The 27,075-nt window shown below is 38.3% G+C and overlaps 1 protein-coding gene across 4 annotated transcripts in view; it reads left to right on the forward strand.

The window, feature by feature from the left end:
• The window catches only part of GUCA1C (guanylate cyclase activator 1C), a 37,244-nt gene extending 12,568 nt beyond the window's left edge, over positions 1-24,676 (forward strand). The window contains exons 1-5 of one of the 4 annotated variants that reach the window (XM_033005183.2): positions 2,784-3,013; positions 3,373-3,505; positions 15,128-15,277; positions 17,950-18,037; positions 21,074-23,558. In XM_033005183.2, coding sequence (XP_032861074.1) covers positions 2,997-3,013; positions 3,373-3,505; positions 15,128-15,277; positions 17,950-18,037; positions 21,074-21,204 — 519 coding nt within the window. In that variant the 5' untranslated portion in view covers positions 2,784-2,996 and the 3' untranslated portion in view covers positions 21,205-23,558. Of the gene's footprint in view, positions 1-584; positions 863-2,783; positions 3,014-3,372; positions 3,506-15,127; positions 15,278-17,949; positions 18,038-21,073 lie in introns of those variants that run through there. The other 3 variants (XM_033005181.2, XM_033005180.2, XM_033005182.2) reach the window with 3 other exon arrangements.
• The last annotated feature ends 2,399 nt before the right edge of the window (positions 24,677-27,075 follow it).

Raw genomic sequence — 27,075 nt, forward strand, 5'->3', positions numbered from 1 at the left:
TTACACTCAGGTTCTGTCACGAGGTTGGTAACCAAATCTGTGTGTTTCATCTGGGCACCGGTGCTGATAGGGGGAAATAGGATGCAATTGCACACAAATACAAGATACCATACAGTATATTCATGATAAGAAGTGCCTGAAGGAGGAGTCCAAATATCTCTGATTTTAGAAAGGCTTAAGCCACCTACAATGGAGAGAATGTAATAACTGATATGTCTGCACTCTCAACTTTTTCCATCCTTATTTACAGCAAAAATTGTAGCTACTCCTTACAGCCAATATAATATTAGAATTTTAAATGTTGCTAATGGTTTGCATGTAATTCAAAGTCAAGCACTTTGAGAATCTCCTCATTTTTATTTTTCTAATATACGTGTTAGTAGGCAGTGGAAGAGTCTGAATTTTCATTAACTATAAAGTGAGTAGGGATCTCTTTACTTCTACTTTAGCTACATTCTGAAATCCCATCTGGTTTAGAACTGGGCATTAAAGGTAATCTCACATGAGTATAGATAGTCATCAAACAAAAATAGAAACTTACGCTGTAAGAGGTTTACCATGGCCATTTAAATGCAGCATTTGTCTGAGTTCTGGTCGTGAGCAAGACTCTGAACCTGAGATATATAAACGTGAACAGAAAAAAAAGAGACACTTTCTGCATAATAACATGGGCACCAAAGAATCATTTCCAGGTGATGGTCCTGCCCCAGAGATACACCATTATTACAGCAAATTTATGAGAGAATGTCCATCTGGGCAGCTTAGTCTGCATGAATTCAAGAAACTGCTGGGTCTGCAAGGGCTGGATCCACGAAGGGATATATACATTAAACGAGTGTTTGATATCTTTGATCTGAACCAGGTAAACCTTCATTTCTTTATTTCTTTAATCTCATACTGTTGCTTTGTTTGTGAGTTGTAGCCTGCAGGCTCTTTTTTGTGCTCTGCTCACAGAACTGCTATTACAGGCTTGCCATTATGATGCTCTAGGAAGTAGGACTGTGCTGAGAGGACTTTGAGTAGGACACTTGTTAGTACTTTCCAGGGGCGCTTAAAAAATTTCAAGAAGCAATTCTGAAAATGAAACGTAATTTGCAGTTCATTGGTTATTCTCCTTATCCTGTAATTATATATAAGCATATGAAAATATTGATATGCTCAAATACAAAGTTAATAAGTTTTTACAATATTCGACAGAGGGGAAAATATGGTCTGCACTTAACTGATGACAACATGCAGTGTAGATAAACAGATTTGCCCAAAGTACTGTATTGAACCTGTGGCACAGAGTAACTCAGATGAAGAGAATCACACACAGTGCCCAAGTTACAAGACCAAACAGATTACTGAATGAAGAGGTCAAGCAGCTTCTCCACGCTACATTTCTAATTTACCCTCCCTGCTACTGCAATAACTGCTTGTGATTGCAATCAGCATTCTGGAGCGTAGCTGGCTCCCTGACAGACAACATATATTTTCCTTAGGTTTACAGCCAAGGAAGCCCCAGTCATCTGGTACTTGTGTGTAGCACCTCTCAATAGGTGTAGAAGACCTTAGACCATGTGGTTATGGAGGGAGAGAGGGAAAGACATCAGAGAATCTAACAAGTGACAGATGGCAGACAAGTGTGGGCTGTTTTCTAGGTCTGTCTTGAGTGCTGCCTCCTGCTCATAAGGTCCTGGAGCTGGCCACCTTGATCCCTCCACTCATTGCAATGTTGGACACTGCCTGTCAGCACACACTCTGCAGAATTGTGAAAACTTCAGAATTGTGAGACCTTCAGATTCTGAATTAATGTAAAAGCAAGGAGAGTGGAATAAAATCAGGTTTCAGAAAGAGCATTTGCTCACCTCCAGTTGCTGTGGCAGAGGCCAAACACACTTAAAACAAAATGGGAACCCTCTGTTAATTGTTGCTTCTCTATCTGGTGTTTCAGTTGTGTCACCCTGCTCTGCAGGCTGTCATCACTCATATATGAGGCAGCAAAGCAACTTTTCCTGTAAGAAGTAGAGGGCAGATGCTTGAGGGCACTTAATATATGTGTTTTAAACATAGAGGGACAGTATGTATAGTGTTAAGGACAGAGAGGCAGGAGGAGCTGCACCAGGATTGTCAGCTGGAGAACATGCTGGCTTTTTAGCATGGCTTTCAGGATCACCAGCCCGGAAGATCTCAGCTGCTTCATCTGTGTGACCAAACTCCTTCTTTTACCAGGAACTGTCCTGCTGCATTTATCTGAACTTTATCATTGTCTTCATCCTCATCTTCCTCAGATGAACCAAGATCAATCAAAGCTAAAGGATGGAAAACCAGGGTAATGGCCAGGAATTCAGTCTCACAGGAAAACTGTTTCATCACCCATCATATTTCTAACCATCACACCTTTCAGGAACACACCCTTGGCTGTGTAGTCAACACAAGAGAGAGCATTTCCCTTTACTCTCTTCTCCCATGTCTCTATTTTGTAATGCTTGGGGTCACAGATACCAGACCAGAGAGGGGCAGCCTGCTCCATTACAGCAAACTGGGCAGGTTGGAACAGCAGTCCCTCCACCAGAGAAAGCCATGTGTGTCCAGCACCAGCACCTCACCACCTGCCAAACAGGGATTGGGCTACTCAAGTAGAGAAAATCTATGCATTTTTTGGCCTTCGCAGCTAAGGACTTTTCTGAATTATCACATGCATGGCCACTGACAGAGACTGTGATCCTTGAACACCTCTTGGAGGGTCTTAGCATAGCATCTCTTCCAGCCCCTATAAATACTTTTTTTTTTTTTTTCAGGTGTTTCATACCTAGGTTTGTTGAAAATTTCAGCCCTCTGTGTAATGTGGAGTTGAGCTGTGGTTACAGCAAGGAGATCCCAACCTGTAGATTAGCTTCCAAGCTAAAAGAAAAATAAGAAAAACAAAACCCAGAAAAATGAAGCAGAGGAATGCGTATTAAACAACAAAGCAGCTGGGAATCAAGCCAAAGTGCAGCAAGGCTCAGAAATCTATGCTGATCACCAGCCTGTGAGCATTTGTAAAGGTACTCTAGGTATTGAAAGGATCAAACTTGCTAGGGAAGGATGTCAGGCAAACAAAACTAAATCTGGTATATTTGACACAAACAGAGATTTTTATTCAGAATAAAAATGGAAAGAAACAATTTAAGATGTAAGATTTATACACTGAGCCCGTGACAACTTTTAACAGAGTTTTACAGATTTGTTGTATTTTAATCTCTATTCAGTATAATGATTGCATTTCTGTTACCATACAGCCTTGTTTCTTTTTCTAACATTGCTAAGAGCCCTCTGTTTTCATAAGATTAATTATTTTTTCCTTTTTTACCAAGACTAATGACCACTATTTTTAATGTTTACTTTTAGAAATAACAAGTATCAATCAAACACTTTCCAAGTACATGGCTATGATGCTTTTTATGTGGTTAAACTGGGAATAAAGTGGCAACAGACCAGCCCCTCAGGACAGGAGAAAGGAACATTGTATGTTACTGATGAGGTAAAATAAAAGGATCTCCTCATTTCATATGCTCAGTTTCTGTCCTATACCCTTTCTACAGCTTTTTCTCCTCCATGGGGGTTTTTGACAGAAAAGTAGGCTTGCAGAAATGTAGGTTTTGATCCTGAAAACTGCTTTTAGTTAAGTACAGATGTGTGAAGAGTGGTCAGTGGATGGCTGACTGGGAGAATCACACTGTGGGCTCTGAAATGTCAGCTATGATTGTGCAAATAAGGGGTCATTATTCTTGCAGGATGCTATGTAGAACATTTAGGCACTGTGCAATATTAAACAAATGATACACTTTCATCTATGAGACACAGAAGTTAATGGATGCAAGTAGTTGCATCCATAATGCACAAATTCAGAAATAATTTGGTCGTTTGAGCTTTTGCTTACATCCAATTTCCTTTAGTACCATAGCAACTTCTCATGTTTGAGGATCAAAATTTTATTTTGATTGCTATTGTATTTTTGTCTGGTTGTTGCTTTCTAATAAATCCCAGTGAGTGGTGAAGTATACAAAACTTTTTGATAGAAATTATTTCCTTCCCCCTGTTGACTTTTATAGATATATGACCTGTTTATTTCCTTATCTAACTTTTTGTGGCCAGAAAATATCATTATTTAATAGTGGGGCTTTTACAGTTTAAAATTGTTATGACTTCTACTGCTGAAGCTTATATATAAAATCATATAGTTTGGGGACAAGTTTACAGTTGATCTAAATCTAAAGAAACTCATTCTGGAAGAGTTAAGTCATTTAATAAGGACTTCTACTCTCATCACTAAATATATTTTTCTCATGGAGGCTTCTATTTTCTCACAAATCTACTTAGAAAGTTGTGCTAAAGTGTTAGCCCTGAGATTAATCTACAATTCTAATTACAACAGCCTAATGCTCCTTGAGTTAACTTGGAGTCATCCATGGTTGAAGGTATTCCATCTATAGGATGATAAAAGACTCTTAAAAGGTGCATAGACTTTCTCCTCTGTGTTTCTTGTATGCCTAGTTTAAAACCTCTAGCAGGTAAAGTGTGGAACATTAACCTCATAGGATGCCAGCTGGACTTGGGGTAGGTGGCAGTAATTACAGTTGCGAATCGTATTTTACCTCTTTTTAGCCTTGCTACTTCCAGCTGAAGTCTGCTACAGACATCCTTCTTAAAAAAACAACTTGTCAGTAAAGTGGAAACAGTTAAAAAGGAATTACAGCAGCGTGACAGGTTTTTCTGACAATCTGTGGTAGACTGAAAGACTAGTCAAAGCTTGTTTCACTCAAGTCATCCATACAAATACCAATAGGAATTCAGTTGCAACCCAAATCATCATTCCCTGGATTCCCTTAGGTTGGAGATAACAGAGTAGTTCAGCTCCCCACGCATGGAAATGACTGTGGTCAGTGGACGTATGACAGCAAGGAGTACATCTTCACAGCACAATTCCACATCATGTGGAGACTGAGGTTACCTCTGGTCTCGGCAGCAGGCAGACCACGTAAGCTCAGAGCACTGCACTGACTTACTGTGCCAAAGAGGCAACGCTACCGTGGCTGCCTGGCTCCTTGGACTCGGCTATCTGGCAGATTGTATGCAGCAGAGCATAGCACTGTTCGGGTACTCATGCCTCTGGCTCAACAGACTGCGCCTGTTCAATGTATAAAAGCGGTTTCTAGTCACTGCCTGTTTATACTGATGATTAGTGACATAGGCTATGTCCTAAAAGCTTTCTTCTTAGGAGCATACGAAAGAAATGCTAAAGGTTTCTGGTGTGTCTCTTGTGCAGACCACCAGCTGTTTCATTAATTAAATGACCTTATACACCAAGTATGCAGACATGTCTTTAATTTTTCCACGTTTCTTAAAAACAGGGGTTCTACATCAAGACTTTGATCCCTTTCTTGACCATTGTGGAATGTTTTGCTAATAATCAAATAAACAAGCAAACAAATAAATATGCTAGTGAAGTTTGAAAGTTGTTTTTTATCTTTCTTAGCTCCAGTGAAAAATAAAGATGCTGAGTGTTCAGAACTGTAATTGCAAAGTTAACTTTCCCTGAGATTATCACAAGGAGTGCAGGAGGTACCATTTAAGCAAGCGTTTTAGTCATGACTCATACATTAATATTTCTAAGTATTATTTATACAGTGGCATTGCTAGTATAATAAATGGTGGGTTTATCTTTTGCCACAGCTTTCCAATGAAAACCTTCAAAAATAATGTTTTTATTAAAATACAGGTGCAACAGAGTTTATTTTTTAAAAGATTCCCTTTAGTGGGTCATTTTAGGGAAAAATTATCTCAGTCTTCTTCACCCTTAAACTATTTGTAATACAAAAATTAAAAAGCTGCAACCACATACAAGTAAACTGAATTTTTCCTGCTATTTTATTCCTTCTGCATCTCAGTCCACACATAACTGCCATGCAGTCCTAGTTCATGCAACCTATTGATGAATTTTAGAGAGGAAATTGTTATGTTTATCTAAAATTTTTCAGTAGTTGACAAGTATACTGATGTATATTTGGTTTTCTGTGAGAATATGTATCATATTTCAGAGAGATTATATCCTTCAAAAATGAGGTTACATCAATGTTAAAGGAGAGTATATATCTAGAAAAATAATGTCTGATGTATCCATAATATATTGGAAGTGTTACTTGCTCTTAAACAGAACTAAGGAAACATTCTGTAGTCAGCACTGTTACTATTTAATACTTATTCTAAACAATCTTCTTTCTTTAAATCAGAAACCGAGATCATTGTCATTCACTTCCACTGGCTTGCAGACAGGTCTTGCCACCACTAAAAAAAAAAAAATTGAACACTGTAAGAATTGATTGATTGGGTTCTTATGACCTGTGAAGGACAAAATTTGCATAGCCATTTAACATGTGAAGCAACGTACTGAAAATGGGATGCTGCTATTATAGTTCTCTTATTGCTTGTTTTGGCATTAATTGAAACTAGCTACAAGAATAAGTGTTTGTTGCTTTGTAAGAAAATTGTATTTTAAAAGGTAGGATATACTGTGAAGAGTAAAGAAGATTAATAGGTATGTGGCACCAAAGGAAAATTATGCAAGTTCAAGGATTTTCTGTTAACATTTTATAAAGCATTGGGTAGTCCTCAACAGTGAACAGTATTTTCTGCTACACTTCTTATGCAGAGATAAAGTTGGTAGATGCAGAAAAATGGACACTCCACAGCAAAGAATTTAAGAAATCTTTAGATAAGGAGCCACCAACTGATGTCAATCTTTAATCATCTTTCTAGTTTGTGCTTTTTAATTTAAAATTTAAAGTAGTTCTGTGATAAACTAGAGTTCTTCTGACATCATTATGCAGATTAGAACTATAAAAAGATTTTTAAAGGAATACATTTTAAAATCTAAAGAAGAAAGTTAAAACAGGCTGTTCGATGTAGAACAGATAATAAGATATGTAAAAATGTGTTACTTCAATAGAGTTTTGTGTGTTGAAATGACTACATAGCAGTGTAAACTAAATCTCAAACTAACTTTTTGTTGTTGTTGTTTTTACTTGAAGAATAAGAGTTTCCCTTCACTAGTACTTTGCACAATGCTGACAAGTGTTGGGAGGCATACCACCATTCTTTTTTTCCTCATCCTAGCTCCTTTCCCACTGCCCTGCTGTGTCTTTATAGTCCAAATTTTTAGGTAGACTTTTCATCATCTGATTCTGTGTTCTACTTATAAATAGTTATTATCCTCTCTGGTTATTGGGACATGAATGGATTAGCCAAGTAAGTATATATTCTCAGGTATTGTAGTAAAAGAAAATGCAAATCACATGGCCATGAAATTCTCTTTTAGAGCAGTGGTTGCATCTCGCATTCCAAGAAAAACATGCAAATATTCAAACAAAGATGTAATATTTTTCAGAGATATTTTGATGATTAATGTAACTCATTCTTCATTTGATTTTCAACTGTTTTCTCGCTCCACTTTCTCCCCCTTCTTAAGAATTGTGAGAGACAGAGGTATATTGTTTTCATTGATACGAGGCAATCAGTTGTTAGAGATTCTACTGAATCTCTACTGAATATCCCCAAGTCCTTCTCCACAGGGTTGCTCTCAGTCCACTCATCGTCCAGCCTGTATTTGTGTTTGGGATCGCCCCAACCCATGTGCAGGACCTTGCACTTGGCCTTGTTGCACTTCATGAGGTTTGCACGGGCCCACCTCTCCAGCCTGTCCAGGTCCCTCTGGCTGACATCCCTTCCCTCCTGTGTGTTGACTGCACTGCACAGCTTGGTGTCATCTGTGAACTTACTGAGGGTGCGCTCAATCCCATCTTGCCAACAATGTTAAACAGCACCGATCCCAACACCAACCCCTGAGGAACACTGTTAGTCACTGCTCTCCACTTGAACATCAAGCTGTTGACCGCAACTCTTTGAGTGAGACCATCCAGCCAATTCCTTATCCAGAGTGGTCCATCTGTCAAACCCCTTATAAAAGATTCCATGGAATAGAAACTGTGTTCTGTGAGTATTTCACCTGGTTCCATGAAACTCTACTCCATTTATTTATAGACTGTCTTAAAGCATGTCTTTGTTCTACTTCTTGACTACCTCCAGAATTTTTTAAATCTATTTTTATATTGATTCCAAAAAGGAATTTATAACTTTGTAAAGACTTCCCACAATTATTGGTGCAATTTCACAGTCTTAATTTTGTTTTCTAGTGCTTTGGCACAGGACTTACTGCTGTGATAGTACTAACATGCTAATATAATGTGTCATTACCAGCTAAAAGTCTACATTAACATTATTATTAAAATCATCACTTACTTAACATCAGTACAGTTGAATTCTTGACTACCTTATCTGATGGTATGAGTTATGATCTACAAAATTGGGACCAGAGGTAATTCCCCAGTAGTGGCACAGTACCATCAAGTGTGGAAAGCTGATTCTTTACACAGGATATTAAAGTGAGATCTGTCCCAGATTTCTATTACAGCACTTCAGAAATCAGTGGGGGATTTTTGCATTTCAAAAAGGGTAATCTGAATGTCCAAGAAATTTTCTCTTTAAAAACAAGATTTCAAAATATTCATGTAGGCAAGTGCTATTAAGTAATCTTTCAGTGAATTTTCCTTGCACTGCTTAGCTGGATTGGATTACACCATGCGATGGGGCTGCAGTACTCTCAGGGCACGCCATGGAGTGTGCCCACCTCAGTGAAGATTCCCTTCCTTGCCATCTGTGCACCGCCTGTCCAGGCTCACTGTGTTTGCAATAGAGATTTGCTGCACTTGGGCAGTAGGTCCATCACACTGTAGAGCACATCCGGATCAAAGGCACGGTTTGTGCGTGGTGCAAGGCCAGGAGTACGACATCCACCAAGGCTTTGGCAGCTGGCTGTCAGGAGTCCCCTTCCACACTAGAGCCCAGCACCTGAGATCCACAGGTTAAGACAACCCAGCCCATAGGTCCTGTAGGAAGCTGTAATGCCAACTACGTTGCAGAAGAGACCTAGAGAAAATGAATCCCTGCATCAGATACAGAGAAATCAGTGGCAAAAAGCACTGACAATAAAAATTATGCACTTGGAGGCTCGGTCAAGTGATTCTTTGGCTTAATGGTTTTTCCTTTTTCTTTAACATGGATTAAATTTGTATCACGTGCATTTTTACTGAATGTCCTGCAAAAACAAATGTAGCAAGACTCTATATGATTTGGTATAGAAAGGGTGAAATATGAAAGAATTATGAAGTTCAATTCTATTTAAAGATAATCTTCATCATCTACACAGTCTCCCGTTGAGTTGTGCTACTTGACTTCCTACACTCCCTGACTCTTTTTAAAAACAAAAGAAAGGGTTTAGAGTTGTTTCTCTACAGTGACTCAGTGACCAAAATTACACATCAAACTGAAGCAATTATACTTTTCTAACAACGTGTGTAGGGTTTCTTTGAAAATTTCATTTAAGTGTAAACAAATTAGCATGTACTCTGCAGCTTTCACTGAGCTTAAAAAGCACTTGGAGCATATTACTACCATTACCAGCTAACACTGTAATTTTATCACATTACGTGAATAGGCAATGAAGATTAACTTTTCACAATTAATCATAATTACTTCTAAATACTACTTGTTAAATTATGATGTAGATAAAGGGGAAAGTAATTTTAATGAGAAACAGTTCAGGAATCTGCTTCTTTTATTTATTAAGTATTATTTGAAAAGTGCAACTGTCCTTTTTCCTATTTATTTCCTCATTAATTATGAATAGAGCAGTTAGAGGGTATTCCAGGTTTACATTGTCTTCTTTTTCCCCTTTATTGTTAAAGTGTTTCTTTGAAACATCTGAAAGTATGCAATCATGATTCACACATTTGTTGGTGAAAATGGTGTTGGTGAACCCTGCTTTGGAAATAGAAATTGCAGAAAAAATGCAGCAGAAATTGAATGATCCATTTTAACTAACTTGACCACAAACTCGTGTAATGACAATAAATTGGTAACTGCTTTCTTGTGACAAAACATGATCTATAATCTCCTATTTTCTACAGCAATAAAAAATACACACTAGATAAAGAAGGTAGAGTATTAACTTTTTCCTTCCCTAAGGTCCTTTACCTGATAATACTGAGTAGATTAAGGAATTATAGTATATGTGTTTAACTTTTATGAGCCTTCTTGCATACATCCCTTGAGATACTAATTCCTAAAAACACTATCTAGGAGCACCCAAGATAATTTGCCAAATAGAGCATCTTTGACATTAGAAGACATGTATGTCTTCAAAGTGCTTTTTCTGGAGGTTTGTCCTGCTACATTCTTCAAACAAGAAAAATTTGCTTGAATTGTCAGCAAGAAATTTGCTGAAAAATGTGTTATGTGGTCATGGCTGCATTTTTTTAGTTTTCTCCCTCTTGCCTACTGCTTTGTTTTAAGTTGGGAAAGATGCTTCTAAAAACACAGGCAGAGGCTCAAAATTAGGGGTGCAGAAAGGTAAACCCCACCTTTCAGGAGATGATGGCAGAGGGCTAGGACCTTGAGCACATGCTTTCTTTCAGTACAGCCCTCCTGGGCACTGCTGTGCCATGATGCACATCCTGATGCCCTGGTGATTTCCCTGTCTTCCTGCTTCTCCAGGAATCTTGAAAGAAAACTGTGAGTGATGGCAGGGTGTTGGGGAGTAGTTGTTAATTTTAAAGAAATAAAATTGTCATCTTAACATTTTGGATTTCACCAGGTTTTACCAGGGTAGCCTAGAAGCCTGAGAGCCAGGACACATAGCTGGCTCTGCATTTTCAACTCCTCTAACACAAAAATCCTGGTGTTTTCTAAGTCCCCAAATCTTGCAGGTCCACTTTGTCTGGGAAAAACAGAACCTTGTGTAACAGTCTGGTCAATACAGCCTCCTCTCTTTATATAACAGTGAGTATGCAGCTATGACAAAACCACTTAACGGTCCGCAGCTCCTAATTCCCTGCTTCACTCTTCATCCTTACCTAATAGCCTTTACTTGCCAAGAGTCTCTGGCCACCTCAGGACAAATGCCAGTTTTGTTTACTTAGGAAACTGATGATTCTGGCCATAGCCTGTAGGGGATCTGGAGCTCCCTCCAAGCCCCAGACTCCAGTATCAGACCTTAGGCACATGTCAAAGTAACAGAAGTATGAGTAGCACTGTTATTTCTTCAGTAATGCATATGCAACCTCTGAGGAACAGCTGAAAGAATTCAGAAGCAAAAAGAAAGTAAAGAAATGGGGGAAGATGAAATGGAGTGAAATGAATCCTCCTTTGGGTTTCTGAGGGCAGAGAAAACAGTGCTGTATTTGAAATGGGTTCCAGAGAGAGAGAAGCACGTAGGTTTAGCTATAAATTTCACAGTTATTCTGAGCTGTTGTAATCTGCTGTTTGACCTGTGCCTCCTCCCTCTGCCTTATAAGGTCTAAGTAGTAGCCTGAAAGACAGCGGGTAAGGAGGGAAGGTTTGAAATACCTAGGCTGTCTATATTTGCACACTTCCTAATCCTGATAAAGCCTGTTGAGCTATTCTCCTGGTGTCAGGCTGAGTTTAGAGATTTTTCAGGAGCAAATTTTGGAAACAAGACACTGCTTATTGTGTATAGACTCTTGGTAGAGTCCTCAGTGCTCCAAGACAAGGAGTTCACCAATCGTAGAGTTCTGCAGGGACAGAAATTGTCCCTCCCCACATGCATGGCCACAGTGTGTGGTGGGAGATGTCTGGCTACCCCCAGTAGTACTGCATCAACATGGCTAGGAAATCACCCTCAGATAAGAGCTAGGCAGCCAAAACACCACATTCAGATCATTCTGGCCCAACCTTGAATTACCATGCTGTTTAAGATCAGCTGTGTAATCATAGCTGACAAGTCAATTATTTTTAATCTGCATTCAAATAGTTTGAAGCTGTGAGGGTTTTTTAAGGACCTGTGAAGATTAGCAATGCTATTCTGGGAACCAAAGGATAATGCCCTCCTACAGCTCCCGGCTGGGGTATTATCTGCTGTTGCGTAACGCTACAGTCCCTCACTGCCCAGCTTTGCCCTCACAGGACTCTCATCCCCATCCTCACCGAACAAAAGTGAACAGCCTCCAGCAACTGCACATAGGCTGACATTCTGAAGAAAAAACTTCTCATAAAAAGATAAAATTAAATTGCTCTCTCCTCAGGAGATCCAGTAACTAATGAATAGCTGAAATGGGGCCTGCGCCCTGGGCAGGGGCAGTCAAGGCTGGTGGTGCCCTCAGGGCCATGACAACCGATTTTACATCATCAGCAAATTCTCCTTCCATTTTTGGAGCCTTCTTTTGTCCTTGTTTTGTGAATCAAACTGTTCTGAGTGGCTTGAAAAAATCACTCATCACTGAAAGCAAAACAAGTTACAAAAACACCGCGTTAAAGGGCACAAACACATGCACAACCATAATGCACCCTTAAGCTTCTAGATCATCTGGTCAAGTAGTTAAAAGGCTAAAAAAAAAGTACATATTTTTATTAAGTCTACTATGTTACATAGAAAGTTCAGAAAACTTTGGGGCATGTGAAATAAGTTTTGAACCCATTTTTTTTTCCTCAGAATGGCATTAGAAAATTTCTGCCCCACTATTTTACACCATACCCAGAGAGGGTACCCTGTGAGCTTACCCCAGCCGGCTCTGCACATTTCACAGGGAAGGAAGCAGGACTTCACTGTCCCTCCAGATGCCCATGGTTTCCCAGTGTAATATGCTGTAGCTGAGGAAGGCAGAGACAGTGCCATACAGACATGGAAAGCAAAACCACGAGATGATATTCATAGGTTACTGTTTTGATTTTTCTTCATTATTCAATGTGCTGTTCTGAGGCTCCTGGCTGCTACTGTAAAAAGCGCAGTATTTCTATCTGAGAAAGCTCTGTGTAAGAAGATCGCCATAGCCTTCTGCATCACATCAATGTTTTCTACCTACAATGTATGTTTTTCTGTAGAAAGCAAAACCAATACATTTCTCATCAGTGCTTTTGTGCAATGCTTCTGATTCCACATCATGTAGATAAACACGTCTGCCTTCTCATTATGCTTATTCCTGGTGCATTTGCTGCTAAGGTTAACACATCACTGGTGGTCTTTGGATCTCTACAGAATGGGGGTGGGCCTTTCCGAGCACCTACAGTTTCTCACAGGTGTTTTTCAGAAGTGGGAGTTTTCTGATCTTGGCCTTCAGTCCCTTCCTGCTTGGAACAGGTCAAACAATCCACCAGATCAGAATTACATACTCAGGCACATTAACTTGATTATTACATTGTCCAAACTTCTGATATTTTGTCAGAGCAACAACAGTGACACCAAGACATAGGAAGAAAGGAAAAAAAAAGACTATTTTCCAAAATCCAAAGTAAAATGTAAGGGAGAAAGAAGAAAATTAATCTGGTCATGGACATCCAGCAAGCCTAAAATTAACCTGTAGTTTCAATAAGTAGTACAAAATGCAATAAAAAAGCAGCAATGTGAAATGCATTTAACCACATTCTTAATGGAACTTTCAAATCAGATGATGGAAATGTAATCAGCAAAATGAACCTTGCCCTCCAGTAAAATACCTGATGAGATGCTTCTTGAAATAATACTTGTAAAATGGAAATTCAAGTTCATATGCCAAAAAGAAGCCTAAAGTTTGTGGGAGATGATGTGTCATTTGTTTGTAAAGCATCTGCTTTTAATAATAGACCTAATCTTATTTGAAAACTACATGCAGTTACTGCCAAATTTCATTTAATCCTAAACAGTGGTTGAATAGTGTCTTTGCCTTTGCTGTGTTTGCTGTGATTGCAATTCGAGTAAATCCAGCAACCCCAGCAGGACTTGCACAGAGAGTCAGTGAAGCAATGGTCAGCCTGCACAAGTTATGTACGCACCATTTCTGCATGTACACTGAATCCAGTGTGTTTGAAACATTGGATTTACCTCTCAGCTGCCACTCTGCCAAACAGCCCTGCACAGAAAACAAAACAAGCACTACAAGTATGGCAATGAGTCGCACCACACCTTTACAAGACTTCTTTTCCTTTAGTCTAGTACAGTCTTGAGGACAGATTAATGCCTGGTGATTGCAAAAGCAACTGGCAAGAGATGTGTTTACATATGACAATAAAAATAAGTAATATGCTAAACCTACTAGATACTCATCCAACCTTCTCTTCTCAAATCACAGGCCATCTGAAACTGATGACAGCATTTCCAAGGTTTTCCAAGCAATTGGATTCTGACCAATGTAGAGATCACAAGATTAAATTTCCCAGCTGTTAATTCTTTTTATATGCACATGAGAAACAGTTGGAGCGAGCACTCTCCAAATTCAGCAACTGTTTCTTCCATCCTCACCACATTTTTACAGAAACAGAGGAACTGTCACAGTAGCTTAGACCACCTGACCATGGAGGCCTGTCCTTGACAGGTTTCCATCAACAGCTTCGGAGAAGGAAACAGAAAATATGAAATTAATTTTGATCTGAAATGATCTTTCCCTATGAATATCCCCCAGTCCTTACTATTTAGAAACTAGTTAATGACTTGAAGGCTTTATATCACATGCAAAATGTATTAGTCAGAGAGACTTGATGTTTATATGGATAAACCACAGTACCTGGAGCTCATGCCAGGTCACTGGTTACCACGTACAACACTTGCTACATGATACCTCAGATGAGGAACACCTGGAATAGCTCTGTAGCCCTGGAAATCATCCATAGTTCTGCAGTACCTGTATGAATATAAGTAATTCCACTGTCGACACCTCATTAGTACCAAACCTGATATCCCAGACTCCCCTTTTTTGCATGTGGAAGTCTACCACAAAACTGTTTCTCTTCTCAAAAAATGTCAGTAACAATTGATCAGAACAGATTTTCCCCCCATTTCTCCCCAGTTTCAGGGGAGAACAAAACTGTCTGTGCTAACACCCCTTCCTATAGTGCTTCCACTTGAGCGCATCCTTTTTAAACACCACAGGAGATTTCTCTGTTAAGGTGCTTAATAAATCAGTGTGTATTACAGTGAATTGGATGGCCTGTTTCCATGAAATTACCAGAATAAACAGAAAAACAACGTTGTTAAATAGGTTTTTTTCTCCCTCTCTCTTAGGATGGATTTATAGACTTCTTGGAGTTCATAGCTGCAATAAATTTGGTTATACGAGGGAAAATGGACCAAAAATTGAAATGGTATTTTAAGCTATACGACGCTGATGGAAATGGATGTATTGACAAGAAAGAACTATTAAGCATATTCACGGTAAGCAAGTTATGACCAATAGCAAACAGCATGTGACATAGTGCATTGCCCCTGAAACAGTGGTTCATGATGTCTTGTAAATGGATTGTCTATGCTTTACCTAATGTTTTATAGTTGTAAAACCAGAATTGTTCTGGCTAGCAACACTCCTGCCATTAGTTTCTTGCTTATGGAAGTAAACATATCTGAGTAGTATTTTACTTTAAACCATAGTTCTATGGATCTAGTGCTTTACTGAAAGTGAAAAACTGTAGAGACATTATTGTGATAAACTATACTATAAGACAGGGTAGAACTGAAGCAGCATAATGAATAAAACAGCCGGTTACAGGTGTTTGTGTCAGTCTATTGTGAAATACTGGCTTCTCAAACTGAACTTGATGCAAGAAACAATATAGATGTCATCAAAATATTCCAATATTTTTTTTTTTTAGAGGTTTTCAGATTTGTTTACTACAAATGCCATTACCCTTATTTTAAAATTAAATTAGGGAAATTTAATTTTACCATTAAATCATGCAGTGACATTTGGATACAAATATTGTAGAAAATTTTCTACAGAAGATGGTCCATTTCAAATCCATAAAACCAAAGCAGTGCAATTCTTTCTTTTAAATGACTTCTGTATTTTTCAACTTGTTCTAATGACATGGTATTTTGCACTTCAGGTATAGTAGGATTCCTTGTAAATGTGAATGACTTAATACTGCTCCCTAAATGTATAGGACTCGTTACAGATTAAGGCTTTGCTGTAGGGAGCATAAAATCTAAATAGGGATTTAATGTCATAATAAACGAGGAATGTACTTTTCCTGGATTCCATATTACTGCTGGTGCCTGACTAGTCACTGTTAGAGACTTTCAAGAGCTGATACCCAAATTAAAATGAACTGGAGCCAGGTGGAGTCAGGAGGTTAAACAAATAAAGATGATACATCACATTCTAAAGAGCAGCTTTCTAAAGGTAGAAGGAGAGGCTGCATCTCCCAGATTTCTCCTTGTTTAAGACTAATGACATCTCTTTTTTGCAGATATTCGCCATCATTTTTTGCCCAGAGGCATTGAGATGACTGTGTTTTGTCTTGGACTTTACCTGAAAAGAGAATTAAAATCCTTTTAATGTAAAGATTTCTTTTTCAACTGAACTGGTTTTAAAACCAGTTTAAACCTCGTGTTTTCTTCTCTTTTGGATTATGAGAACTTTAACTCCAACCCATATAAGTCATTTGACCTAGACTAGATTAAAATTGGTGGGCTCTAAACAAAAATAAAAATACAGGCTTACAGCCATTAGGGGCCCTGATTAAATCACATAAATCCTATTAAAACTTCATCTGTCCCTAGGGATATGCAAACTTTGGACCAGCAGATCATTATCAACCATCAAAATTCCTTCCAGAAAACCATTCACCCTCTCAATGCCTTTTAACAGCCCAGTTATTCTTTTTATTATTTAAGGTGATTCTGTGGTAGTCAATGATTCAAGTGCTTCAGGACCCACTGCTTTACTCTTAGCACTACAACAAACTTAACTGTGGCAGATGTACAACTTTATTCTGAAGAGTGCATCAGTCAGACATAAAAAACACTAAAAGTAGCTAAAGTATGAATTAGTAATACAAACAAGTTTATGTATCTATTTTTGTAAAATTCTTGCTGCCTTTTGGAACTTGCTTGTGCAAAGATAAAGACAGTGATAGTCAAGAATTCCTTATCAATGCTGAATAGGCTTAAGTTGCATTTTATTTAAATATAATGAGTTCTAATATATCAGGAATAGTGAAAGAAACAACTGGTACATATGGTGAATTATCTTACAAAACAGAGTTCATCTCAGGATAATTCAGGTGTAGGAAAATAAATTCTATAGTATGCCCAATACAGAATATACATGCATATGTATTTATAAATATATATGCATGTAATTTCCCAGTCACTCACTAATTGGGATGTTGAGTTTGAATCCAACTTTGTGAACACATGCTTGTTGCATCTGAGCCAATGGCTATTAACATATAGGCTCCTATTTTATTAACTTGAATGATGACCAAAATGCAAAAATTACTGTCCCAGTGAATGGGATACAATTCAGCAAAAATATTAATTTTTACCTTTACTCCAAATATTTGGTCCTTTTGCCACAGAAAAGATAGAGGGGAGACCTCTGGTTTTCTTGATTTCTTTGGGGGACAAGTAAATTTTGCCAACTTCCAGGACTGCTGGTCTGACTTCATTTGTGACTACTAATTTAAACATATCTTAATAGAAAAATTACTTAGGCTTTCTCCTCATGTGCTTTCAGCTGTGAAAAATGATACTATATTTAAATCACACAGACCATAGGGCACTCTTCAAAGACAAAGAACTGTCTAGGACCAGATAAAAATGCTGGTGTGGAATCTAAAGTGTAATGCAGAGCAGAGGTGCCACATGGTTTCAGAAGACCCTCAGAGATATGTAAATTACTCTGTAATCTTCAGGCTGTGTTACATTAATTAAATTTCCAATCCTCATTACTGAAGATTTACTTGAAATAGCTATTTATTTAGCAATTTCTTTGAAAGGGCTAGTGAACTAAAGAGCTGCACTGTATTTACTGCAGTTGCCAGTGTATTGTTTTTACAACTTGATGGAAAAAAGTCTGACAGAACTTTCTGCATTTCTACGTTCAGGCTATCCAGGCTATTAATGGCCACACCAACATGTCTGCTGAGGAGTTCACAAACATGGTATTTCAGAAGATAGATGTGAACAATGACGGTAAGAATCCAGGTTGTCTTGGCATTGGCAGGAATTTTGCTCCATAAGGAAGCATGGGATCAAGAGGGGAGCTGAACACACTACCGAAGAACTGATTGTTCTAGATTAACGGAAAGCCTGAACCTATTCTTCTTTACCCATATAACTTCATCTTTACAGTGAAATGTAAATCAACTGACTCTATTAAGCTGACATAGGAATTACATGCAGTAGGGGCTAAAACATGGAGGTCTTGCACTGTTTATCCAAAATGCCAGCGCTCTGCTTGCACAGCAAGATGAAAGTGTGGTCGAGGGGGTTTTCTTAGTATATTTGTGTTGGCTTAATCTATCTAAAATGGATAAGAAGCCCAATTAAGATGCATGTTTGCACATGCTCTAACATGTTGTAAAGATTGGACAGCATATTGGATATCTCTTGAAGGCTGATTGTTAACACATGTTAAGACACATGCTACTGTTTTTTCTCAAGATAGCTAGGTTAAGCCAATTGGACTTGCATTTTGAAACTAGAACTTTAATTCACTGTTTCAGAATTGTCTGTAATAGAAAACTTGTCATGTGTGAATGTCTTCCCTCATACTTCTAATCATGAAATTCCTCCTTCCATTGGCAATTACATTTTACAGCAAATACTGCAATAATTGACAAATTAGGAATATTAGGAAAGCATTGCAAAGTAAAATCAGATGCTAGTCAGGAACTTGCGGCATTTTTTTATACATTTTTCTGGTCTTACTTGGTGTATAAAAGTTACTTTTAAAAAAAGCTGTTTGCGATATATAATTAGGGCATAAACAGTGATCTTGTGATGCATGTGAATAACTTGTACAGGATTTTTTCCCCACCTGCTCTGCCTATCTTTTGGGTGAAGGGAAATTACCAAAGGACTCCAAATAACAGTCATATTCTAGAATCTAACCCAAATTCTATGATTATTCATACTTTGGCCCCTGCTTTGACCATATGTTTACTGCAAGTAATAACTGTATCTGAGCTAGGCCATCAGCTGAAAAAATAACTTTTGTGTCTTATATTTTAGCAATGAAATGCCAGAACATGAGATATTCAGAATTATCTTCATAACACTCATATTTCAAACTGCTTTCCATAGTTTTTGGTGGGTTTTTTTTTAATAGCTGCAAAGCAGCAGGACTAGATCCACCTGAGGAATGGGACAAATTTTATCAAGTTTAGCATAAATTATGCTACCTCCTTGTAGCTTCTTACTATAGAAAAGGGCAAATAGGCAACTAAGTTGCAATGTCCTTCCTCACATTAAAATATAAGAAATAATCTCATGGTTGTAAGGAGCAGTTCTTAAGACAAATCTCCCAATGGATGGCTTTGCAATTTATTTTCATTATCTCAAGGAAATCTGAGACCTGTCACAATTGCAATGCATGTGGGCATGCCAGTGTAACCACATCTCACTGGTAACTGCAGTGGGTTTTGTATGCTTGCACGCTGGTGTTGGCACTTTGAGATATATAGCCTGGGATCAAGAGGAGGGAATTCAAGACCAGCTGTCCTGCATAAGCAGGAAAATGATTCAGTATGTCCATTTGACAAGTCCAGAAACCCCATCCACGTAAAGACCTCAATCAAAGGCAATACAGAGGGAAGGAGATGGGAAGTAAGAGGAGTGCCTGGGACAGGAGGAGAGATAGGAAGAAGTGAGTGGATGAGCAGCAAAGCAGAAGGACGCAGACAAGCGTACAGAGACGGCGTGCTCTGTCTCTGCTCCCAGGATGATTACATATGGGCACAGGGGTTGAAAGAGCATCCTCAGGGCACTGCACACCAGCCCCTGGAGAGGGTCTTACTCCCCCCACTGAAGCCCTAAGAGCTGAGGCTTCTGTCGAATGATGTCTTTCCACTTTAGTAGTGTGTATATAAGCCTGCTCACCAGGGCAGTGAGGACCCATATGACTAGAGAGGAAGCAGCCTTTACTGCCCATGGGTAGAAAGTGGTTTTCACATTTTTCAAATGCTGGTCATTTTCCTTTTTCACATCAGATGAAGTTTCCAAGGCTGCCATGAACAAAAAACAAAACAGAAAAAAACTCTGTGGAGTACTTAAATATGAAAACAGCCAAAAGCCATCTAGCTTGGCATCCACCAGAAGTGCATGCAACTCAAATTGCTGCTCCCCTGCACCCTGGGGCCCTAAGTCATCCAACTCTTTTCCTCTTTGCCTGCTCTCTTGTCATTTATTATTTCAGTGAGAAACCATTCATTGTTGAGATGTTACCAAGAAACTTTAAATCATTCTCAGAGGAAAGAATCAAGCTCTTCCTATTAAACCAAGCTCTGTTTTCCCTCAGAGAACAACAGTATCACTGGAATAACTCTTAACCAAAGAACTGTGTACATTCCTGTGTACTATGCAAGCAGACACATGCCTAGGACTGGCCTTTTCCTTTGCTGACAAGGAAGAGAGCAGGAAGAGAGGAAGAATGCTAAACAAGATTCCTTCTCCTCAATAAAAGAGATTTTATAGTTGTCTTGCAATTTCCAAGGTATTACCTGATTTTGACATGAGGCCAAAACATCACACTCTAAATGACCGTTTTTGTTGCTTGGAAGAATTTATCTAATCAAGCCACTTAACTGATTTTTTTTTACTACATGTTATCATGGCTCTAGATAATCCTAGTAGTCAACACAGGAGTGTGACTGGTAATCCTCAACAAATCACACCTTAATCTCCGTTAAAACCAGCCTTGATATGGGCTTCATTACTGCCCTTTTTCACACATTTATGTCACCATAGATACTGAGCACTCATTTCATCTTAGACCTTTCAGTGAAAGCTGTGTTTGACCAGTTTTAACAGAAAAAAAAAAAAGTGAGTCTGGGTTCTAGGATCTGATGCAAAGTGGGAAAACATTAGCAAATACTCTTCTTGCATTTGCTTATCAGCAGAGAACAGGAACATTCCTGAGGGATTCAATCTGTCATGAATGGCCTTGTGTTGCATTGAGAGTGATTGATGGGTTTCTCAGTTCCTAAGGAATATCTGACTTCCTTTTAGGGGAACTGACTTTAGAAGAGTTTATCACTGGTGTGGAAAAAGACAAGGACCTAATGGAATTGATTACGAAAATTTTTGACCTTTCCAACGTACTCAAAATCATACAGAGCGGCAGGAGACACAGCATCTGAATGATCCAGTGATGGATGTGGCATCTGTGGCATCATTTCAAGGAAGATAATATGTGATACATTCAGAGAGCTTGATGTCGTCAAAGACTGCCCAGGCAATACCAAGCAGCCTGCTCCAGGAGTAACAATTTTCACTCTTGACTCCATATCTCTCCTTTCCCTTCCTTTATTCTTTCCCTCGCTAATGACTGTGGCAGCCACAGAACACAAACCTTTGCCCACATATAACAGAAAATCTAGCTGATGCATTAGAAATAACTTATTTGGTCTCTATGAACACTGTTCAGACTAATCAATAAAATAATTAAACTATCGCAAAATGTAACCTTTTTGGGAGACACAGAATTAATATGTTTCTTAAGTGTGGCCTCTTTAACCTACTATCTAAAATGTGGACATAAACTTCTAAGCAGGACTGGATTCCATCTGGATCAATTAAGAACGAAGGCTGGTTTGCATTAACCTAACATTTGCTCTAATCAGTACTCAAAATTGGAGTAAATTCTCTGGGAAACACCTCAGTCATCTTAATATTCCTGAAATGCGCATCCTCCTTAACAAGCTGTCTACCACTCTTGATTTTATTACATCTGTAAATTAAAATAATGTGATATTTTGATGGGTTTGGCAGGGTTCAGTTACTGTTCTTCCAAATTAACCTTTTATAGAAGCACTGGAATTAAATTTTGTTATCTCTGTAGAGTAAAATTAGAAGTTCAAAGAATAGCTAAAACCAAATCACTTTGTAAGCACTCTGGTTTTCCAGAGATTTGTGTCCTTTGACTTGTACATCCTCCTTTTCAAAACAAATAATTTTCACTGGGCTCTTTGCCATAGCTGCATGAGACAAAAGGTAAGAGGTATCGTCACTCGTCCCTGCTGATGGGACTGCAGGCTTCTGCCAAACAGACTGTTTAACAGCTGAATTCTTCCTGCCTTTCCTTGACAGGGAGTACTAATTTAAGTATCTCTGCCCTGCCCAGATACCTGGGTGAAAGCTTTATACCAATTTAGTCTCTTTGAGACTTCTACCTTCTTTCAAACTGCATTGCAATTGTCTCTGAAGGTGGTAGCTGTCAGGAGTGCAGGGAAGGCATTTGCAGATAGCATGATCACACATGCCTCATTTTCTTAGGAAACTAGGCTAAAACTAACTCAACCTTACTTTATAAATAACAAGTTTCATTCTATAAGCTGAAATAGAACTGCATGAACTGTCTCCAAAGGGAAAATTATAGTTCTCTCTGGTTCTGTTGGGATTGAATCTCAAGTCTGAAAGGAGTTTTATCAAATTACCACAACATACCGTAAATTCTCCTTGGCTGACATTGCCCTGAAGGCATCACGCTAGTATCAGTTATTGACAGAAGCATCAGCTTTATGCAAAATAATTTGTGCATGGATTGGTGCAGGTTGAATGAAACAATTATTAAGATTTCAATGTGAAAATGTTTTTCTTCCAAATTCACTTCAAATCCATGTCCATTTGCACATGAAATGGACTCCATCATCTGCAATTATTATCCCATGTTCTGGTTTGATCAATGGAATATACTGTGTATGCAACATGCATCACTTGACATTATAAACAGTTCTGACATTTGAATCTTTTACATCTTTTCCAAAAAGAAAAGAAAATGATGTATGAGATTGCTGGTGGTTCAAATTTTAAGTTCTTGTATTTATTCATCATTGACACAGTAATATGTCATTGTCAGTATCAGTTTTCTCACAACCAGACTTCAAAAAGTCATTTTTCTTAACTTAATGCTTTCGTATTTAGATCCTATGAGGGTGATGTCCTTCAGAATTAGCTTTGCAATATTTAAAATAAAATGGTCCAATTTAAGCAACTTGGGTGTATGAGAACAGTTGTGGTTTGGATTTTTGCTTTTAAACTAATGAAGTTATGGATTTTGAAAAACTACTAATACCTCTGTACACCAACTCTTTTTTTTTTTTTTTGTAAAGGGATTTAAATTTGTCTAATTTCTCTGTGTAACTGTAATTATATGAAGTGAATTACCAATTCAAGAGTGTTGTGTTGTACTAAAAAAATATGTAACCATTTTTTGCTAGACTAAATTTTAAAGGTGTATCTGACATGCTCATTTTCTACACTTTAAAATAATTTAGCAGAAACCTGTGTAATTAAGAAGCCAGTATCTTTGCTGTTTAATGTAAACATTCTGGCAAATAATTTCCAAAAATATTTATCTACAGTAACTCCACATTTGTTTGGGACTATTCCTAAGATTCTATTTTTTTTATAAGTTGATTAACATAAATTTCCTTTGACTAGTTAAGCACAATTTGATACACAGCTGCTTGAGATAAATGCATTATGGCCACAATTTTCTATTGGTCTCATTCTTCTAAATTTGACAGCTGCTCATCAAGTGTATCAGTGAAATCAGGTGGAATGTGGAAATCCCATCACCCCTCCCTCCCTAGTCTTGTTCTGAAACAAGAGGAGCTGCAACTCATCGTGGTGGAGGTGGTTTGTAGTCACGAAGGTATATGGTAAGTCGACCTGATTATCAGTAATGCTTATTGATAATTTATTGATTAGCAGAAACAGAAAAAAACAAAACAAAAAAAAAAACAGTGTTAGTTCATTTTACGTACACACCTCAGCAACTACTGAAGTGGTTAATGGGTAGTGATGAGCCACTGATCTTAGGGGCTGCTAGAGCCCACAGAAATGCTTTTGTTTCAAAGCCCCACATGGGAGAGAAGAAACATTACAGCACATGCTCTCAAGAAATGTCTTTGTCAACAAGATTGATGCATATGCTAGCTGTGAGTGTCTGGAGAAGCTGGGCTGCCTATATGATCATCACAGGGGGGTAGGCTTTAATTAAGATAGATGTGTACTGAGAATGGCTAATCATTTTGTCACCATATTCACCTTGGAAAGAATCACAGGTTTCAAATTCACTCTGTGCACCTGGGTGAGCTTTACCAATCAACAGGGTAATTGGTAGTTTCTCTTCTAACATAAGCTCTTTTCCTGTTAGGAAGTCCTTATGACTCTATGCTCTTTTTATTGCATCCAAAAAGCTAAAGGTAATTAGTCCAACAGTCCCTTTTTTTCAAACAATTCTTAATTGTCCTAAAATTATCTCCTTTTCTTTTCTGCTAGCTCAATATGCTAAGAAGGCAAATAGGTGCTTTTTCTTCTGAGGATCTGTGAATTCAAAGCCACAAGCAAAGTGCCTTTTCTTGTAGATAGGGAATTGCTTTAGAATTAACAGGCGTGATTAAACCTTATGCTACAGTTATGCATCCCTGACAAAGTGGAGGAGAGCTTGCTGTGGTGTAGTAAAGATCTTGTAGCTGCATTTAATTTTTGTCCTTATGTAAGATTAGCTGTACCATACAGACCATAAGAGCTAAATATTCAAACCTTGAGTTGCCTGTGTGCAAGGACATATGTCCATTTACTTAATAAAGGTTTTCCACATGGAAAGATTTCTAGAAGTCTTGCATGATTATAGAAATTGCTGAAGATATCAGGGAGGAAATGTATGTAGTTTTACACTGTAGTTTTTTATCTGCCCTTATTAGAAAGCTGAGGCAGAAACCAGATTAAGTATGTGATTTTTAACATGAAAAAATCTAACTGACTTTAGAATGTATGAGCTCTGTCTAAAATAACAAGCATAATGACCAGCTGGAACAGGCTCTTTTCTTGAGGTTCTGCTCGAACTGTCTGCATCACTGGCATTTCTATGCTCGTAACCAGGCTGTGGTGAACCCGTGCTTTATTGTCCAGTGACCTGACAACTTCTGACCCAAAGATTAGGAAAGGAGCCCCTGCTCAGCTGGTATATGTAGCAGGCAGGGACCTATTATTTCTGCAGCCTGACTGGGACACAGAGCGGAAGACAAAGCTCTGGCTTTCAATAACTCTGAAGGCAGATGGAGCAACTTAAAAAGTGATGTCTTATGGTTAGGCCTGCACTGATTTTTGCCTTACAGTAGCCATGTGAGAGAAGGTTCAACCGCCAAAGGTAACTTAACTGCCAAAGACAGTTGTTTTAAAAGTTTTCCTGTATCACTACTGAATTTTTATTTTCATCTCCTTTGCAGTAGAACTGTAGGAGAATTTCAAATAGCTTGCTGAACAGTTGTTACTATGTTACTGTAATGCAATACTAGCTTTTGAGTGGCTAAACCATCAAATACTACTGGTTCTGGTTAGAATATCTAGTTGCTTTTAGTATGGCCTGAACTTCTCATCTCATTTAAAGCAGCACTGTTTACAAAAAACTTAGATTAACCTATGTCCCATGCAGAAAACTGGAAAGACTGGCAGGGCAGATGGGAGTGAGTCAGAGAACACACAAAAAGGCTATAGAGAAAAAGAAGCAGGGGAAGAAATCTGAAGAGGGAGAGATCAGGCCCCATGAAAGGGACATCATGGTGTGACAACCTCTGGCCCTAAGGGACATTCTCTGGAGTAAAGTCCAAAAAAGAGGAAAAGGAGAAGAGACTAAGGTTATGAAAAGTCATGTTCATGTTGTGATTGTTCCATGCCTCAAAAATACTTGACCACTCATTTGCTTCTGTAAGTGCTCAACAAAACCTTAAACAGAAAGTATTTCATCTGAGACTCTGTCTGAGATCTGGTTTGCCTTTCTCCCATGATTGAATTGCAAAATTTTTCTAACAGCTGTTGAAATTGCACTGTTGAAGGAAGATCCCAGAAGAGGTCATACACACTACCCTGTATATGCCTATCTCCTGCACAAAGGTACAAACCAAAATTGCCTTCTGAGATTATCTAGCATTCAGAGAATCAGATTAGCAACGTTTCAAATAAAGAAAATGAAATAGTGATAATCTGCACCAGCAGTTTTTCCTACCTGAGGTAGTGCTGTGGGACTATTGCTATTTCACCTGATTTCTCAAACACCAAAGGAATTAAACACTCAAGATGTATTCTGTTTCTTCACAGAGGATGCTCAACAGCCCATCAAAACAAGTGTACTTTTTGTTGTTTCTCTCTAGATTATTTTCATTAGCTGTCCAAATTAGCAAGGTACCAATAGGTGTGGTGGCATGCAGAATTTTGCCTGCTGTGGAAAACTGTTTATTTAGGAAACACAGTAATTTCTTCCTCACAGGTCACTAAATACCCTCTGAGTGGCAATGATACTCAAGCGCTGTTTTTCACAACTGAGTCTGAGCAACTGATATAAGGAGAAAATGGCTGGTATTCCATTCTCTGATCCCATGAGCCATCTAGTCTTCTGGCTTTTTGAATATACATAGCAATTACAGATCTTTTAAACACCTTTTTTGGAAAACTCAAAGTACACTCAGAATGATAAATGAACGTGTACTTATGGATCATTTGTGGTCCCATATAAGTCAATGATCCCACTGATTGCAAACCAGAACAGAATTTCTTCATGCTAACATCTAAAGAATATATCAAATTCTTGATTTATTCAGAATCTTATTGACCTTTACGCAGCACAGTATTTCTGTAGGCTACTGCAGAAGAGTGTAGGAAAGGAAAGAAATAAGTATTTTGAAAACACTCTAAAAAAATAAAAATGTAATGTATTGTATTAGAGCCATGATTATGTACCTTTTCAAAACCAATGAAATATTAAGGGAAAGGGTTGACACAGTTTTGTGTGTATCAAAAGAAACTAAACACCCATCATTCTTCAGGCACCGATTTCATTCTTGGCATGTGTCCACATGTTCCTTCCACCCCTGTCCCCAAAGCAATAAAAATGATGTCGCTTTTTGTTTGTTTGGTTTTTTTTTTTTACACTGGCAGCATACCTCTGGCACATCGCTTCAGTGGTTCTCGACAATATGGGAAGAGTTTGTACTTTTCCTCCTCTTTTT

This window comes from Tyto alba, unplaced genomic scaffold (assembly GCF_018691265.1).
Source record: "Tyto alba isolate M040663 unplaced genomic scaffold, T.alba_DEE_v4.0 Super-Scaffold_14, whole genome shotgun sequence".
NCBI lineage: Eukaryota > Metazoa > Chordata > Aves > Strigiformes > Tytonidae > Tyto > Tyto alba.